This window comes from Protopterus annectens, chromosome 2.part2, assembly GCF_019279795.1.
Source record: "Protopterus annectens isolate FY-2018-M chromosome 2.part2, PAN1.0, whole genome shotgun sequence".
NCBI lineage: Eukaryota > Metazoa > Chordata > Ceratodontiformes > Protopteridae > Protopterus > Protopterus annectens.
In genome coordinates this window covers 954,018,984-954,033,379 of record NC_056730.1, presented here as the reverse complement: position 1 = coordinate 954,033,379, position 14,396 = coordinate 954,018,984, and the positions used below count along the sequence as shown (strand labels likewise).

Here is a 14,396-nt window from a genome sequence, read left to right as displayed (position 1 = left end):
TATCATAAAATGCTGACAAAGACACAGACAGACCTGGGTGGCACTGACACAAAGGGTGGGGGCAACAGTGGGTGGATGCAGACAGAGGCTGGACAGCTGATGATGGGGAGGACTGGAAAACAGACAAGGTATGAGGAATGGCAAAGGCACAAGGACACATGGATGGGAGATAGTCCAAGAGATAGTCCAGGGTATGCATCAGAAGCCAGCCCAGAGACTAAGCCACATAGACACCAGTTACCTCCCTGGCTGACATTTTGTGCCTCTGGTGGCCCAGTGGTTGTGGCCTACTAGTTGCATGACTTGACCAGTCATGTCAGCAGGTGCACCACTGTGGTGAGGTGGGTATTCAGCAGCTAGTGCATCTCAGGTGACTGACATGGGAGACTACAGGGGACCATTCTGGGTCACTATTAGAAGAGGAGTCTCTGCTCCCCTACTGAATAGTTGCCATGAGACAACCAAGGAGCCCTCAAGGTCATCTTTAGCAAGGTGACTTCCATTTCCTTGCTAAGAGGTGAGGCTAGTGACCACTGGTGATCCAGCACCAGAGGCATCATCTGATGTAGGCTGAGGTGATAGCTGCTGCTCTTCTGCCACCATCACAGCAGAACCTACAGAATGAAGAAAAATGTAATTCATTAGTCCACACATATGTCATACATAACAGTATGGCTGTATAGTACATTAATATGCATGGCACATGTACCACGCTACCAGAACAGGAGCTCTTCCCTCATACAACAGGAACACAGAAGAAGTGGTGTATGTGAGTGTGGAAATGTAGCACAATGACACAACACTGTCATGTCCAGTTGTGGATGGAAGACACATCAGGGCCACATGTGGCATTGGACAAGATAGTCCCTGTAAATAGAGTGTGGTATGGCAAAAAATATTGTGGGAGGCCAAGATATGCAGATGATTACATGGGTTCAATACATTGCTACAGGAAAAGGTTTCATAATAATACAACCTTTGCAGTTTGTATATGAATGGAGAGGATGGTCACAGCAAAACAAGTGACAAGTAAGTTTCCACCATATGGATAGGCCACAATAGAGTCAGACAAGACATTCATAGACAGCTATATACACACATTGACCAACTCTAGTAACTCACATGTGTACTTAACCTTGTCAGGGGACAAGAGACAGACAATGGCTGAAAAAATTCACCACCTAAGGAGACTAAGGATTTACTACAAGCTCTCTACCCACATAGCATGTGTATCCTGGGCAAACATAACACAAGACAAGGATATTTGGGACTAAGTGGTGCAGAGGTGGGTATAATATGGCATTGCATGCCAGAAGCAAGTCAGCTTAATTAACCCTTAAATAAATTCAATGTAGCTAGTATCTAGGAAATGTTTAAGACAAGCAAAGCCACCCACTTATCACATTTCTTTCAATATACAAGAGTAGAGCTCTTCATCTTCTCAGCTTCTTCCCCCACTCTTAATTCAGAAACTACCAAAACAGTATCCAGTTTCCTCTTTAATATTAAAATGGCCCTGTACTATAATTTTACTACTGTATGGTGTGCATTGGAATGAAATTATTTATAGTTATATATAGAAACATAATAAACAAGAATGTAAAAGTGTACTACTTTTATGAATTAACAATGTACATGGAAACATATCATGAACAAGTATATAAAACTGTATTACTCCTGTGAATTCATAACAATGTACATTATGTGAAATGTTCAATCTCTACAACTATGTAAAATATCACTTTTGCCATGTATCTCTTTCTGCTATGTATAGCCTTTATTATTAAGAGATGTGAAATAACTCTGTCACAATCATTTCAAAATTATACATATAATAGTTTATGATGTAAACTATCTCTTCTACAATCATTTGAAAATTATCCGTGTAATACTCATTTCATTGTTATATTTGCAATAAATTGTGCAAGTGCACCCAGGTTGTGTCTGAAAAGGGTCCAGGGACCAGTTCACTAATCCGGTCAACAAAGGGAAAATAAATAAATAAAAAGGACATTGCCCAAATGCATGCCCACTACAGGCAGTGAATTACCAACACAGTAAATGATCTCAGAGATAAAGGATCTCCTGGAATAACTGTCTGAGGATGGGAAGTGGATCTTCATACCCAGTGGCTGCTTGGATGTGGGACCTGGGTTTATGAGGACTGTACAAAGGTCTGTATGAGATGCACCAGGTTAGTGTTAGCATGTATATTTGCACTATATGTGAGAACTTATTCAGCAAGAGATTTCTGAACATCTGTCTTCCAGGTACCTCTGGGCTGCAACTGTAGCACCCTATACAAAACGGTATATGTGTGTGTCTACACAATATTCACAGACTGCATTAACTGCTACTATGCCTTCCATGGGGAGCGAGGCTTAGGCATTTGTTTCAGTGCTGACAAAGGTGTCATATTTATGCTTTACAGTTTCTACTGGAGGAGGGTTCAACACAGTTAACAACACATGCCTGATGTCAGCAGGTGATGTGTGGCTGACAATGAAAGCAATACACAAATGGCACAGTCAGATGATGCACTGACACTGTCAGCAGCATTTACATTGGAAGGCTCACGCACATCTTCTACATAGTAAGAGCCTGTGGAGGTAGTTACTGAACCTACAGCATTGCCAGTGTTTGGCAGATGCCCTGTAATTGTGAGCATCACCCAGGTTACCAGGTCCTCCAGCAGCATCTGTGAGCAACACTGTTGCTAACATGCATGAATGGCCCATAGAGGAGAGACATAGTAGTACATAGAGACACCATGATGCCAGATATGTCCCTTTGTATTAAACAACAGATCTGCAAGTCAATAATCCATGCACAGCCAGTTGTTACTCACACATTCGTGGAAATAGTCCATGTGGGGCACGGCTTATGGAATGATGTGCAACACCTATGTCGTCTGCAAAATGAACATCCAGAGTGACATGAAGTAATGCAGACAGATAGCAGATGGTGCTGTTCAGGTCATTGGTGATTAACATTGAAACCACTGGTACATCTGTGAGGTAAATGGAAGCCATCCTCCAGTCTTCCTCTGCAGGCCGTACTGACCTTTGTCTGGATGCAAGGGGGAAGCGAATATACCAGGCATGCCAAGATGACAAATACCATTCCAGAGACAGCATCACTTTCAGCTCTCTGCACAGAAGTCACCATACATGGTTGTGGTTGATCTTATGTACATGGCCACTGATGCTTGTCAGGCTCCACCCCTGGGATACCTCACTGGTTCACATGCTCTTGCTCCTATAGTTCTATGCCATTAATATCTCCTGTGCGTAGAAGGAGCTCCACACTTACTCTTATGGCCATTACCTGTTGACATCTGATATGGGATACGCTGTCAGGGTGTTCACACATGCTCCCATACTTCTACAACATTCCTGCCATGGATCACATCAAGCCCAGTGGCCATAGGCCATCATAATACATATTGTCAATGTTTGTGACACAGTAGCTTTTCTCCAATTCTAATGGGTGTGATCCCTGACTGTCCACAGCCTGACATCAGACTGTGTAGCTACCACATCAACCTTCCAGGACTCTGGCACTGCTGTCACTGTGTACCTCCACCAGTGCAAAAAATGATGACTGTGCCCTGCTCACTCCCTGACATGTGGGTAAGGTAATGTTTGATGCACACCATGGTCAGCCAATGCACTGTATTGCATATCCTGGGTGTGATAATACATGCATTATTTTATTCCATGACGTCTTCCTCATGGCCCATAACTGTGGACCAAATGCCTCCTCTTTTCCAGTGTTGTGATGTACTCTGCCCACTTCTGCCAAGCATGAGACTTCATCACTACCTGTTTACTGACTGCCCTGCTCATTGCCTGGTGCTCCAACAAGTATGGTGGGCCCTGCTAGGATGGTTTCCTATGGCTGTACCTGTTTCTGCACAACTATGTCATGCAACATGGCACACACACTAACATCATTTTGCTGCAAGTCTCAGGTGAATATTACAGCACCCCACTGCATAGACAAAGGCAGAGGAAGCATCTTTTCAGTTGCCAAAACTATGTTCTACCACATTACATGTCTTTATGTTCACATCATTATACATCATCCCTGCCATGGTCTTAGGGTTGTAAAAGAGGGTCATCAGCCATGGCTCTAATGCATATCTGATATCCCCTATACCAAACATCAATGATGCCATTATATGTAGCCTGCTACCTGATTACATGGTAGCTATCCACATACCATCTTTGTACCTGCCCATATGTGCACCTATTAAGATGATAGGCCTTTGGGAAATCACCTGGAATGTAACACTGGAAAAAGTCATGTTTCTGTCAGGTATGAGAATCATGGCAAGTGACTAGGTGGCATACAGAAACTTTATATATCATTCCCTGAGCCCTGTGCAACATCTGCCAGTCGAGGGAGTAGAAGCTCTTTCTGATGATGTACTTGACATCCCAGCAAAGCCTTGATGGTAATGTGTGTGCAATAAATGGCTCCCAGGGCCTCTAGGAAATGGGCAATGGTGCAAAGCACTTGCATAGTGGTGGTTCTCAGCTCTGCAGTCACTGGAAATTATGTATGCTTCTCTACATACTGAAGCATGATGTTGAAGATATGTTGTTGTATATTCAAGGCTAACACTGCAATAGTCCTACCATGTTCCCTGTAAGTCAAAGAAAGGTTCCTGCAGCTAGGACAGTTAAAGCTACATGTAACATAGTGTCCATTGGGATGGGCTGTCAATGCATCCTCCGTGATTCTGCAAGTGGTCAACACAATTTGACAAGCTCCAGTACTGCTTCCCTGTCCACACAATCCATTATTTACTGATCATCCACATGGTAGGTATGTGATGAAATGCCTTCAGTGTTGCTGCAGAGGGTTGTGGAATGCCACATTATGGACACTTACTCCAATTGTGGCTATTAACATGTGGTGATCTGCTATAGCTGTTGCTATTGCACATTGTAGTGTCCTGTTAACAGGCAATTCTTGGTGTTCAGAACAGCTGAACACAGCTCTGCAGAACACCTACTTTATGTCCTTGAATCACTGCATGTTTGAAGATGTAATTTGTATAATTGCTGTCCTTCCCTCTTGCTTTAGAAACCTCAGGTTTGTAAAATTATGTAGTCATTTGCATACACTGCGCATCGCTATTTTTACTGTGGCACCGCTGCATTACTTCTGTCTCTGAATCACCTCTTTCTATGCTACTTTGTGCAGTGCTATATACTATGAACACCAGCCTTTATTTGTGGAGTCTTTTTCTTACACTTATTTGGAGATATTTTGTTATTTCTTGTTAACGGTACGTGAAAGCTGACTGCACAGTCCTCTTCTATTGCAGGTCCAAGACACAGTGGTGAGAGAAATACTATTGTCTTGCTGTGAGATTTTGAAGGCTTTAATGAAGAAGAGTCTGTTACTGAATGTAATATCCTGGTGGCATGTATTAGTTTTCTCCTGTGTATGATAAACAATTAAATAGCAAAATGATTGGCCAGTTTTCATTGCCTATAGATAGATATGCAAAAAAAGTCCCACAGCAAATGCGTACAGAACCCAACAGGAAAGATCCTAGCAAAACAGAACACCATCTGTAAATCACAGTTATAAACCACCATCAACAAGGGCACCACAGAATATGTGCAGATTATCAGTTAAAGACAAAAGTGTGCCTACTTACTCACATAGGTAAGTACAGTGATTCTACATATTTTTAAAGATGTTTATCACATTCAGACCAATAAAACCAGACTCAGCTAGCTGTGGTCATAACAGACTTCACATTTCTGGGTGGTGTTAATCTTTACTAAATAAACAGAAAAAAAAATAGAAATTTGCTCAAATGCTGAGCTTATGAAAAGCAAAGTGTCCAATACATGGGTGTCCCAAAAACACTTTAAACCACAAATCAAAAAAAGTCCTTCAGCTAAAACATACAGGACCCAACACGAGACACTTCAGCAAGACAGAGTGCTAGCTGAAAAAAATGCATATCTTCCTTAATAAGAGAATCATGAGAAGATTGCAAGTATTCCTTCAGGTCATATAGTGTTCTAGCTCACTGACTTATGAATACACAATGTCCCTTTTCTTATTTTCATAGGTCTTTGTTAATGCTTTCTGTCCGATAAAACCAGAATACACTAGCTGCAGACAAAAAATATTTTGCCCTTTTTTAAGGCTCAACAGTATAATATAAATGGACAGTCTAGTCTGTGAAACATTTGGCTTATGAGATGGATCCCAAAAATGGTTTCAAACCAAAAAAAATGTCCCACATCAAAAGCTTGCAATTACGCATCTGTAATGGACATCAGGTTCATACCTCCCAACTTCGAAGCATTAATAATCATACCATTTGCCTTTAAAAAACACTGCAAAGTATCAGAAAGAGGAGCACGTTTCACAATAGAAGGTCTTTATATATATATATATATATAGAGAGAGAGAGAGAGATATACAAGGCTCTATAGAGTTAGTGATAAGAAATCTTTGCATAGGCTAGGATTATGGCTTTATGAAGATCGTCAATAAATCTTAAGAGGAGCAAGGCTAAGTCTGAGGACCAATACCATAGTGCTATGTGTAAATCATAACTGTTGAAATGTATGATCAAGATTTTTATAAGCCAAATGTTTCAGAGAAGGTCTAAATTTTGTACTTGTACTGTAGCAATGAGGCAAAAAAGAGGGAAAAGCATGTCATACATGCAGACAGTGGTGTCTGACTTTATTGGCTTGACTAGATCAACAAAAAGCTGTAAAAGTGAACAAAATGTTATTTATTTAGAAGGCAATGAACTGGGGCATGTTTGATTTAAAAGTGGAATTTGTGTAGAATACAAGGGAGATAAAATGCTTGCATTTTCTAAAGGGGTAATTTTCATATATTTCATAATTCTCTTATCAAGGAAGGTTTGTAATTGCTATATAGTTATAAAGACACATTTTCTCTAAATGTACACCTCCAAGATAAAGTAAAAAAATCTGAAATACTACAAATAGTGGAGATTTTTCCTTGCTCTATTTGTAAAACTGACTTTTTCTAATTGATAATGAGCTCTTACAAGAAATTACATACTTCTCAACTGTCCAGAGTTTTGCTGAATGTCCAGATTTTTGCCTAATATCTTTGCTCTCTTCTTCATCAAATTTTGTTTTTCTGGCAAATTATTGGCAAATCATGACTGAAGTCATAAAATAACGACAGACATTTGAGTTTCATATTTCAGAAAAATCATGCTAATGCAAAACCTGTTATTCTATCAACTTTCTAAGTTTGTAAGAGCAGTATTTAAAAAGTGCCACTATTTTGGTTATTTTTCCCCAGTTATTTAAATGTCTTTGTCCAGATTTATTGTTGTAAGAGAATGAGAGGCTTGACTAGAATTAACACTGAGAAAATACTTCTAATTGAAGAAATATTTGTTAAATCTGATACATTTTACTCAGCTTACTGCAAAGTGAATACAAGTTCCAAAGTATAAGTGGATACCATAAAGTTTTCATTAACTTGTTCAGTTAGTTGGAACACTGGCAAAGGGGTTAGTTAAGCAGATCTCTCAACTACCCTATTTTGTTGGAATGTTCGTGTTTCAGGCCTGATTTTACCCCTGCACGTGATGTACCTATTTCTGGAGGTATGTCCCTATTTTCAGGCTTGATTTACCCCTTACACAATTTCCTGAATCCCCCTCATTATACCTAATTTTTGAAGCTGTCTAATGCCCAAAAAACTTCGCCACATAACCAACATAGCAGTGACACCAATAATTTAAAGAAGGAAGACACACATCTTACATCTCCAATTTTCAAAAGCAAAAATAAATGACCTTGTGTAGTAGAATTTTGCAATACAGTCAATTAACATCTACAGATTTTACAGTCTCTTTAATAATACACTTATATTTTCCCATTATTTTTTCTTTCTTGGTCTTAAATAAATTTCTGAGTAGTATTCCACATTCTTACTGGAAGTGGGAAGAGTTTTGTGCTATTTGATAACCACATTTTATGTTAATTGAATGTCCAGATTTTTGGCTAGATGTACCTACTTTTCACGGGCCTATGTACCTATTTTCAATGTCTGTAGGTTGAGAGTTATGTAGTTTAGTAGCTACTTTTATGATCTAAGCATCCACTAACTGACAGCAGCAGAAAGCATGTACAGATTGTGGATAAGTACATTAAACAATGGTATTAGACCTTACCTTCTCCAAACAAATGTTAAGCATGTACCACTTTATATACATCATTAAGCTCAGTAACACTTAAAATGTCTTACCTTGTATATATGGGTACAGATGAGTTTTACTCTCTTGATGATGTTCCAGGTGGCTGGACAGTTGAAATACCCAGAGTCTCAAAAATACCAAAAATCCAAGCTAAAGATAAAATATGATATCTTATAAAATTACTTCTGAAATTCAGATTAAAAATAAAGACTCTTATGAAGTCTGTATACTAAAAAGTAAATACTACAAACTGTGTGTGTGCTTGACAATACACATTTTAAAATAATTAATTAATTAATTAATTAATTAATTAATTAATTAATTAATTAATTAATTAATTAAAACATCCTATTTTTCTCTGCCTCATAACTTTAGTTGGGACCCATGGCACAAGTTACAGATATCATAAATCATGAATTATGGCCTTCTTCCCTGTACTCAGTAGGGGCTCAAAATAACATCACACTTATTCAGCATATATCAGAGGACACAGCAATAGAGGAACTGTGGCTGTCTTCAGGAACAGGCAGTAAATCCTCAAACAGAAGAACTATTATCATAATGAATTAAAAACTTTGTATGCATTTTTTTTAACCCAGCCCGCACGGCCACTAATCCCCATCACTTACAGACTTCTTCATTCCTCCTGGCTTATTGGCATCCAGGGACATTAGCTGATGGAGGTGAAAACCAATGATTGCATAAATCTTTCAAGCAGTGGGCTATCCCTTCCCTCTTTTTAGCAAGCAATATAATGCTAGCTATGCTGAGTATATTGTGGATAGACATGTCTAAACACTTACTTACCCACTCTCTTTAAATTTACTCACTTTTGTAATTGTAAAGTTACTCATCTTTGTAATCACATTTTGATATAAGTGCCCCTTCAAACAGTTTTAAAATACTTCACTGCTGGCTGGTCTGGAACAGGTGTCAGATAGTCATGGTTGTTAAAGCATGATGTAATTCTTAAAACGTCGATGGAATTTTTGTCTTATGCACTAGCATGAATTCATTCAGTTTCTATATCTTCTATAGGCCAAAAAAATGCAACCCCATTCAGACTGTATTTATAGATGGATTACAAGAATTTTCCTACAGAAACTTAGGAATAACACTAGACAAGTGACCATGAGGACCAAAAGATGCCTAGCCATATACACCTTTAAACAGACTGACTTAAAATTTCTTGCCACCCTTGTCAAGCATATAATACTGCTTACCTCCAAAATCAAGCAGTGCATTATATAATATAATATTGCTGTAAGTATTTTTCTACCCTTTGACTGGGATTCTAAACCTTGTTCCAAGGTGATTTCAGTGGAAACTAAATTTTCAGGGGTAGTGGGGACAACAGTGTGGGTTGGTGGGGTAAAGTAAGCATTACATTTCTATACTGATATACTGGATATATCCTTGGGATCAGAGTGTGTAATATTATGGATGAACTCAATGCATTGTTGGGCCAAACCACTTTTTCCAATTTTTGCACATAGGGTTGGGGTGTCACTTCAACAGTGACAATCATCTAGAGCCATTGTTGGTCATTATTATTTAATTTTCTGACATAGCTGAAGAAATATTTGTAATTTCCTTTGCTTATCTGTGACAACCTTAATATTGTATTCTGCTTTACATCTTCTAATAGTGCTTGTTAAGTTCTTTGCAAGCATGTTTCAGTATGGCTTTGTTTTGTTAAACAATTTATTTATGGAGTACTTCCATAGAGAGGTTTATTCCTGAATTTACCATTGTATATAATCAGCATGTCTCGCCATCTTCAGAGCTTCAGAAAGTTATAAAACATCAAATGCAGGGGCATTTTTATTTTCATTTTCCCTGGACTCATGTAGTCCATCCTCCCCTTTATGTTTCTTCAACATTCAAACAGATGAAGGCTCAGTCAGACAAAAAAGTGGCTGAACCTTCATCTAACTGAAACCTTTTCATAAAGCATTTTTTTATAAGATCAAGCCTTCCTCTAACCCCCAAAAGCCCCAGACACCCTCTACTTAAATATATTTACTTCTTGGTCACACTTGGCTACAGCGAAAAGACCACATACACACACAACACACACACACACACACACACACACACACACGGACACACACACACACACACACACACACACACACACACACACACACACACACACACACACACACACACACATGGACACACACACACACACACACACACACACACACACACACACACACACACACACACACACACACACACACCTCACATTAACAGTGATTTTCAATGGAAAACAGTGATTAATAAGTTCAGCATCTGTGAATTTAAATATTTGAGTTGACACCTTAACCAGTTAGCACTCAAAGTAGAAGGTAATATCCTCTCTCTTCAGATACAAACTTTGTCTTTCATTCTAAGGGCATTGGTGCTTTTTTGTATGCATTATCCTCTTTTGATTCTTCTTAGCTGGCTAGTTTGAGACTTTCTTGCATAACCTCCAGAGGAGTACAATGGGGTCAAAGGCACAAGTATAACTAACTCATGTAGGGCTTATCACCTTGCCAGGAGGTTCCTTTACCTCAGAAAAAGGCAAGCAGGCTCTTCCTCTTGTGACTCCATCTGGTTGTTGGCTGACTAAAATTCAAATCACGCCTAGTGTTCAATCACTGGTAGAGTAGATGGATGCCCTGCCCCTGTTCCAGTAGGCCAGCTATCAACAACAGGAAAATGACATACCAGGAAGAGTACCTCCTCACAAATGATGCCCAGTGAATGGAAGTCACAGTTTGTATATGAAGAGAGATGCCATTACCCTAAACATCATTGAATACCTGATTGAAAGGCCAACTCAAAGATTTAAATTCACAGATGCAGGAAAAAGCTATCTGGTATAGCAAGGGATGGAAGTGAAATGGCCACAGTCATGTAATTTAAGTCGCCATTGTCATACATATACACAGAATGCCTTCTCAACCCTATTTCTCAAAAAGACCTTCTGTGTACACCTCTGATATCAGATTAGGACAAAAGTTAAAGAACAAATAGAACAAGCAACACACTCTAACTTCTTGTCAGATGTATAAACTGGAGCACAATGTTAAACCCATACAAAGACTGGAAGGGCAAGCAGATTCCATATGCTCTAGAGCTTAACAATAGCCAAGCTCTGTGAGGTGGCAATGCTACCTGATATGTCACTGTGCCAATGATCAAGTACTTTCACACACATCCTTCCCAGACCACCAAAGATTGACACTCATCATTTGCAATACTGATGTCTGACTGTGATGGAACATAAAATAATTATGGGCAATGTGTTACTTATAAATACACTGTAACACCTCCCCTCACACACACATACAAGAGTTAGCCATAGCAATAATATTTTTACACAGAGTTCTGTCATACCTGTCAACTACCCATACATTTATAGAATGTCCCTGATTTTGCCTTCCATTTTTGTTTTGTCATTAGACTTCCATTGTTCTTATTGTTTATGAGGTGCACATTGATGTAAAACTTGCTCTTCTATTAAGATTTTAAGCAAATTAGAGTAATATTTAAATAAAAGTTCCTGATTTTGGGCCATTATTTAGGTATGAGTTCAGCAAATAAAATACATTGTGCAATATTACTACTGAAATTCTGGGTAAGTGACTTTTCTTAACCTGGATGTTGTTTTATCATTGTTAAAGTCCCTTTTACCCACAGATGGTCTTTATACTCATCAACTACAGCTCGAGATCAAACAGTGGGTTATTGAAGGCTAATAAGGGAATCAAACCCATTACTACAGGCACAAGAATCCTCTGAGATAACCTGAAGGGTAAATCTCTAAAATTGAATGATTAGATTGACCTTTTTTGCACTACACAAGATGCAGTGAAATAATAACAACATCAGTTCATCAACTTCTTACCTGCAGCTGCATAAGTCATAAAGTAAGATCAATATGAGCAGTTAGGGAGTTGCTAGGCAGCACCTGGAGACTCTGAAAACTGCATCTTCTTGTACCCAGGTAGAACCATTAAGATACACAACTCCCTGTAGCTACATCCAGACATCAGAAGCAAATACAGATAATTGACTCAGGGTTTCTACGTAACCTGTCACCTCATACAAGTCTCTTTTCAAAAGTATACACTATACAAATGTGTTTTAGTTAGGAAGTGTAATTTTACACAGAACAGTTCTCCTACAAATAAAATAAACCTTAGATGACCACTGAACACAAATGCACTCCCTCTACCTTTTCATCACACAAATCAGGTAGCAGAAAGCTCTTCAAGCTGACTATTCAGGTGTGTAGCATCTTTCCTCCATAGGCATTGCAGCTTTAATGAAAGAGTGTCACAGAGACATTATTTTATTTATTTTTTAAAGTAAAAGAAATGCAACTCCTGCCACATCATTCTTAATTTTTTTTTTTTTATTATTATTACTATCGACACTAAGGTAGTTTGCTGTTTGTCACACAGCAATTCTGCCTTACAATGGTGCTGCGGTAGCGTTGTCGCCTCACAGTAAGACACTGTCCAGTTCGATTCTCAGTTAGAGCGTCTTCTGCATGGAGTCATGCATGAATGGGCGTACCTTCGTTGAAGGTTTTGCATCAGGCCTGGCAAGCCGGTACGTAAAAATCAACTGCCAATCATTAGCGGACCAGAGTTCCACTGTGGCAACCCCTAACCGGGAAAAGCCGAAAGACACAATAAAAAAAAAAAAGAATGCAGTGTTTTAGCATGTTCATGCTACACCCTAACTGACTGTACGCTTGCTACAGTATATGGAATCCTCAAGCAGATATGAAAATATAACTTGCTGCAAGTACAGTTTAATGTAGCTGCATGGCTGCAATTAACATTTGCAGTGAGGATGTTGAACTCTGTAAGACTGTGAATGTATGGACAGTACATTTTGGAATTTTTTTAAACTGTTTTTTTAACAATTGCAGATGCAACTTGGAAGTTGGAGCCATGTATGTGTTTTCTCTCTATTTAATCAGAGAACAAACAATATGTGCAGTAAGGCACTGCAAGCAATGTGAAGTATATTAAAAACAAAATGCCCATTTACATTACATACCAGGCTGCCAGCCCTATGGACCCATGTGAAGTCATGGACTCCAGGTGGCCACCTAAAATGCTTCTATTATAATCTACCACTGTCAGCAGTATAGTGATGCTAGGAGTAATATGCAAAGACATAGCATAAGATGAATGCAAATCAAGTTCTCAAAGGTTGTATAACTGGTGTTATTAAAATGTGTTTACACTGAGCTGGACTGAAGCAATGACTTTTAGCAAAATGCACAGTGCTAGATGCATTTTTCACTATGGATTTTCGCCATCCTAGGTGAATTACGTTTTCTTTCAGAACATAAGGAAGATAGTCACTTTAACAGGACATTAGTACCAAGGTCTTGTAACGTTTTGTAAGGTTTTTGCACAGGGAGTGATTACACATTCTTAATATACCTGTCAGTGTCCCAGGATGGCTGTACCCTCAGCCATGAAAGTAAATAAGGAAGATCAGTTCAGGCTTTGTTCAGGCTGCTAAAAGAAGTGCTACATGACAAAAGCTATTCTAGGAATCTGTTGAGGCTTGGTAACAGCCAAATTATGCCAAAAATGACACAGACACTAAAATAACAAGCCACATTACTGGAGCAGAAGCCAGAGAGTGCAGCACACTTAATCCAAACTGAGGAATTCCAACTCTGGTACAAGAGAATGCAGCTCAAGACTGAAGGCATAGAATATACTGTAAGTCTGTGCAATAACCAACATTTAATTGGGCTCCCCAATGAAAGGGTGGGATTGGAAGGAATGGATTTTATTGAGAGAATTGCTAAAAGTATTGCTAAAGTAGAGTCAGCTTACATAGCTCTCGATCTCTTATCATAATCAGAGACAAAGTCAAAAATAATAGGGGGTCAAAGACCCAAAATGAGGGACAAATGTTAAATACTGCTCTTTTGTACTTATAAAGTTGCTAGAATAACAGGTTTAACATTAGCATGCATTTTCAGAAGGATATGAACTCTAAAATTCAAATGTTTGTGAAATTATTTAGTGACCGCAATAGAACCCTACATTTTATGAGGAACAGACCAAACATGAGGTAAAATCGATGAATTCTGTAAAATCAGGGATAGTTGAAAGGTATGCCAGCCTGTGACTCA

The 14,396-nt window shown here is 38.8% G+C and overlaps 1 protein-coding gene across 3 annotated transcripts in view; it reads right to left on the bottom strand.

Annotated features, from left to right (window-relative positions):
- Window positions 1-14,396, bottom strand: part of TMEM232 (transmembrane protein 232) — a 2,425,444-nt gene that overhangs the window by 1,766,637 nt on the left and 644,411 nt on the right. For all 3 annotated transcript variants that reach the window (XM_044064268.1, XM_044064269.1, XM_044064267.1), the window contains one exon: window positions 8,281-8,380. In XM_044064268.1, the coding sequence (XP_043920203.1) occupies window positions 8,281-8,380 (100 nt within the window). The remainder of the gene's footprint in view (window positions 1-8,280; window positions 8,381-14,396) is intronic.